Genomic DNA, 5468 nt, shown 5'->3' on the forward strand with positions numbered 1-5468 from the left:
CAACATAAATCCAGATATCCAGATATCCAGAAATCAGCAATTCTATTCTCGAAATATTGTATATTCTAAATCCTCGGTGATAAAAAGTTCAGCCAAAAAGCAAGAAAGTTGCCTATAATTTAATAAAATTTTAAATGGCTTTTATATAAAAGTCATTAAAAGTTTAGTAAAATTGATTCAAATCAAAATAATAAGCTTTTAAATCTTTATAGAAAAAAATAGTAATATTTTGTGTCATAGAAACAATTTTTTACTTTTTACTATAGGAACCAATTAGCCAATTAAGCTTAAAATTCTATTGTTAATATTAATTTGCAAATGTATACATTATGTATATAAAATAGAAAATGTGAGCAATATGTTGTTTAATTGATTGTTTATTGTTTTTTGTTACAGAATATAAATTTTTGTTATCAAAATATTTTTACAATACAAAAATTTTATTAATATAATTTTACATAAAATTATTACAACATTATTTATATAAAAGTAATTTATTTAATATTAGAAAATATAAAAGTGCAATAAATAGTAACTTTCTATAAAATCTTTATAAAACGGAAGTAAATTTTCAAATGTCAAAGAATCTGATTAAAATCTAAAGTAACAGAAAACAGATATGTTTGCGAATTGATTACACCGTTACACCGAGGTCAATAATCGTAGTCTCTTCAGCTTGGCGTGATAAAAAATGATCTGAGAGTGAGGTAGAGAATGATGGAAAGAGCACATAAGAGAATAAATCTTGTTATTAGAAAAGAAGAGAAGCAAATATACTATGATCTTCTTTAATGTTTATTGATTAATTCCTAAAAAACTGAAGAGAAAGAGTCATATAGCGAAAGAATTTTATCGGACTTGGCGCCATTTCCAAAGAAAGATTAATTTGTTAAAAATGGCTCTAATTGGTAGATTTTAGTGAATAATTAATTTAATAAAAGTGTTTAAATACGTACGCAGTAGGTTGAATAAAAATTTTTCTTTTTTTCTCTTTTAAACTTGTCTTGTATGCGCACTGTCCATTCTTCTTTTATTTCATTTTGCTAGTGTATGAATAAAAGTATATTATTAACATCACATAAATTTTGAAGGAATAATTATTATGTCTAGACTTAATGTTACTGCAACAGAATTTCGCAATGATTTTGTCATTTATTATAATTTATGTTTTTTTCGTTATTTTATAGTATTTTTATACGAATTATGAATAAATTATAATTTTCGACACAATGCTTCATAACAGTTTTCATAAATATTATAAATATATTAAAGATTTGTCCAATATTTTTTCTATTCTACTTCTATTAAAACTTTTATTTTCATATATTTGTTATTTATTTCTCTAGCATTTAATTTTTTGAAATTAAAATGCAGCGAGAATTCACGTGTATAGGTAAATAATATAAATAAAATAAAAAATAATGTAAAATTATAATACTTATAGATATTATCTCTAAATGATATAATATATGAAAATAAATCTCCGAAATTTTTCCGATATGAAGTTTTTTCTCTATTATTCACAAGCCTTAATTAATTGCTATTTAAAAGACTGCCGATTCCATTCATTGTTGCAGCAGATTTGGCTCTGTTGCTACCTAATATACACATACATATATCCGTACGTGGACTAAATCCACGAATACATTGCGTACTTTAAGCGTACTGGTCTACCTGTATTAATCCAGATATAATGGGAATGTGGTCCTTTCGAGGTGTGATTTTTTAGCGCTAAACGTTCGTGATTTTGATTAAATCGAGACAGATTATAAAATGCGAATGATAAACCAGTATACTTTGAGTTTACCGACTTGCCTGAAACGTTATTCAGATTAGGTGTTTCGTAATAATCTTTATATAACCACATGTTGTTACCCTTTGCTCGCGAATAGAATAAATTAAAAATGGTAGCTGGATTTTTTAAGAATTGTTTCTAGTGTTATTCTTCTAAAAATGATTGCTTTTGATACAACTCGGTTGAACTAATTTATTTTATTTGAAATTGAAGTCATGGAAGCATTTGGTGACAAACGCATCAATGAATTGTGATACTTATATACGATACGTCAAAGTAATGAGCAAGATGATTCAAATAGAAAATATTAAAATTTGATAATTGAATCTTTATAATTCATAGTCATTACGCAATATTTAGATATTGTATTTCTCCCACGCACACATTGTTATATATTAAATCTCTATTGTTACCATTAATGTATTATTTAGTCGCTTTTAATCTTTTCTATTTTAATATAAAATATTTCTTTTTAAGTTACATTTTTTTCTACGTTATTCATATTTCTTTCTATATATATATATGTATATAAGTATTTAAATTTATTTCTACTTTTTAAACAAAATAAAACACTAGAGAGAGACTCTTTAAAATATGTCTAAAAGCGTAAAAAAAATCTTTTAAACACTTTTGCAAAACTCACTTCTGTGGCTAAATTTCTAATACTTAATCTTATTAAATGTGTCTCAGCTATTCTTAAAACAAATTTCTTCATCCAAACTAAATATTATAAGTTTATTCAAGTATATTAACTTGTGGAACGGCACATGTTTATCACTGAAACAAACTTAGACGGAAAATTATCTTCTACAAAAGCATCACTAATCCGTAGTTGTCTGGATTCGCGTAATCAATAAGAGTAATTCTACAATTGCGTAAACGTAGGGTTGTAGGAGTAGGAGTAGTAGTAGTCGTGAATCTTGTACAACGGATCAATCTACAATAGAGTTACGATACGTTGTAAACTTGATTAGCAACCAATCAGAGTGCAGTGTGTATTTCGAACGCACTCTGATTGGTTGGCTCTTACGTTCACATCTGGCGTAGTCGTGAAAGATGAAGTTCAACCATCTTCCACAACACGCTTTACAACCGCAGTACCGCTTTACAACCACGCCGTACAACACTCTTACAACTACTTACGACCACGTTTACGCAATTGTAGAATAGCCTTATGAGTCTTTTTTCTATCCTACGCAATAGACTGAGAATTTTAATCGCACATCGTGTTACTGATAAAGAGTACAGATACGTTAGATATGTCAAACGACTTAAATACGACGAAATATTTACGAAATGATATACATAGATGCGTCGTGAGAAGTAATAATTGCTATTTCCCTTACCGAAATGGACCGCCAGGTTGTATCTCTCGAGCGCCTGACCCAGGTGACCCTTCCTCAAGAGGATATCACCCTCGTGCCTCGCCCGACTGGCCTCCGCTTCTCGCGGCCACCATCTCTCCACGAGTCTTTGCACTAGCACATTCGTTTCACTCACCATAGCGATTTTAAGCCCGCACACGCGACAGTTCTTCGACGGATCCACGCAGTTCCTGCAATACGTGTGACCGCAGCCGGCGGTCACCGGTTGACAGAGGGTGCCTTCGCACAGGGGACACGCGAAGGATGTCTCGAACCTCCGTCTGAAACTCGTCCCGACGCCGACCATATCCTCCAGGAGCGCGGTTGCCAGGTGTTTCAGTCTCTCGGCCGGAACGGACATCGCGGCCAAACACCTGGAATAGATTTCGATGGACTCCCTGACGCGGCCGCACTTGACCAAGGAGTCGCCGTAACCCAGCAGCACCTCGTAGCTTGATCCCTGCTGCTTCAGACATCGCTCGTACAGCTCGACCGCCAAGTGGTAGTTGCGGGAGGTGAACGCCTCCTTGGCGAGCTCCGTCATCGCGAGCGCCGCTCCTCGTGCGTCACTCTTCGGGAATGAAAAACGCCGTGTATCCTTTCACGACGCGTTTCCCTCTACGAATAACTCGCGTACGCGCGTCGGACGTACCTCTCGATAAAAACCGCTCGATGCCGGTTTCGTGCTGTTGAAGACGACGTACATCTTTTATAGAGATTACGAATATTACGCGGGGTTACGCGACAGGGAAACACGGTTCACCGGAAATCAGGAATACGGTCGCATGGTCACGAGTCACTTGACCCCCTCAGGAACAGATTCACCGGCGACGATTCACTTAGCGGGATTCACCGGGAATCGTCGGAGCGACACGCAGAGAGTTTGACAGCTGGCTGTCCACGCGTGCTGCTCCGCACGTTAACGCGCGCGCGAGACCGCTTCACACGGCACGCTGGCGCATTGAGGACTGACGCCTCGGCTGTCATCGGTCGGCCGAGCCACTGTCAGAGTCGGCCGCTCGGCGCTCGGTCGACCGTCAGCAGGGGATGGTGGTGGTGACGGTGCTGGCGGCGCAGGCGGCGGCAGCGGTGGCGGTGGCAGCGGTGGAGGACTGGATGAGTGCAGCCGCCTCCTTCGAGATACGAAGCCAGCGCCACGCGGCTTCGGATACACCACGGCCTGGTCCGGGAGGTCGCGGAGGGAATTACGGACCACGCTGCACGTAGCTTGAGAAGCGTGTTGCCGCTTTACTTGTACCGTAGCGGCGTGTCTGCCACGGTGCGTAGGTATTGTTGCCGCACTCCCGACGCTGCTCCCACCACCCGGCGAGGCGGCGTCGTCGCGTCACAACGAAGCTCGTCTCTTTGTCTGCCGAGTGCCCCCTGATCTCCGGCCCTCATTATTGAGCAAATTGTTATTGTCATGTGCAACGGTGTGACGCGGTGATATCTTTCTACCGTTCAGAGATTTCGTGGAATAAATCCGTGATTTTTTTCTATTTTTCTCAAGCTTCTTTATGACACGTTTTTGATGTTACGGTTGATAAGAAGCTTCTTGTTTTGTCTACGGATTTTATTGGTCCAGGAAATGATAAAAATCGTGATCGTTTCTCTCTTCTTAATTTTTTTTTAGTCTTTAACTGGTCTTTGTAATTTATAATGAATAAATGTTACGCTTAAATTATCCTTGTAATTTATAGTAATATATAGTTCTGATTATCATTTATCGTTATTTTAATTTTATCTACCTGTTATAAGGCAAATAAGTCTTCGTTGCTTTTATTTATTTTCCCTATTTATGAGATAGTACCTATAATTCCACATTAACCATATAATACATAAAGCACAAATATGTACATTGATAAAAAAAATTTGTTAATCCCAAGAAATATTTAGTCCGATACGTTCAACTAAACATTTTAGTTAGTTAACTAAACATTAGTTGAATTAATTAATTCTTGATTAAAGAAACTAAATAAATTGTTAAAACAACTAATATTTAGTTAACTAACTGAAATGTTTAGTTGAACGTATTGGACTAAATATTTCTTGGGATTAACAATTTTTTTTCTCAGTGTAATAATTTGCACTTAGAATCTTTTCATTTTATTTCTTTGAGGACATAAAATTTATTTAATAAGCAGAGAGTCTGCTTATCAAAATGCTTCTTTGAATATCTTTAAAATTGTTTAAGTTTATAAACCTGCTGAGTTAAAAAGGACCGCACTATTTTCTTATCACGTACGATTATATAAGTATTGATATATCACTTTGGAATCCAATAACGTCAGTCAATGGTTATCGGTTAG

At 36.0% G+C, this 5468-nt stretch overlaps 1 protein-coding gene across 1 annotated transcript; it reads right to left on the minus strand.

Moving 5' to 3' along the window:
* Nucleotides 1–963: 963 nt before the first annotated feature.
* LOC139779591 (LON peptidase N-terminal domain and RING finger protein 3-like) lies at nt 964–4802 on the minus strand. Its single transcript, XM_071717992.1, has 2 exons — nt 3142–4802; nt 964–1043 (listed from the first exon to the last, which is right to left on the minus strand). Exons 1-2 carry the CDS (start codon nt 3701–3703, stop codon nt 1036–1038), a joined length of 570 nt encoding a protein of 189 aa, XP_071574093.1. The 5' UTR covers nt 3704–4802; the 3' UTR covers nt 964–1035.
* Between the last annotated feature and the right edge of the window lie 666 nt (nt 4803–5468).

This window comes from Temnothorax nylanderi, unplaced genomic scaffold (genome assembly GCF_030848795.1).
Source record: "Temnothorax nylanderi isolate EJ_2023f unplaced genomic scaffold, tnyl_v1.0 TNYL_tig0233_pilon, whole genome shotgun sequence".
In the NCBI taxonomy this organism is placed as follows: Eukaryota; Metazoa; Arthropoda; class Insecta; order Hymenoptera; family Formicidae; genus Temnothorax; species Temnothorax nylanderi.

Excerpts from the sequence above, each read along its gene's own strand:
- LOC139779591 (XM_071717992.1), bottom strand. The coding sequence starts at position 3,703 with ATGACGGAGCTCGCCAAGGAGGCGTTCACCTCCCGCAACTACCACTTG.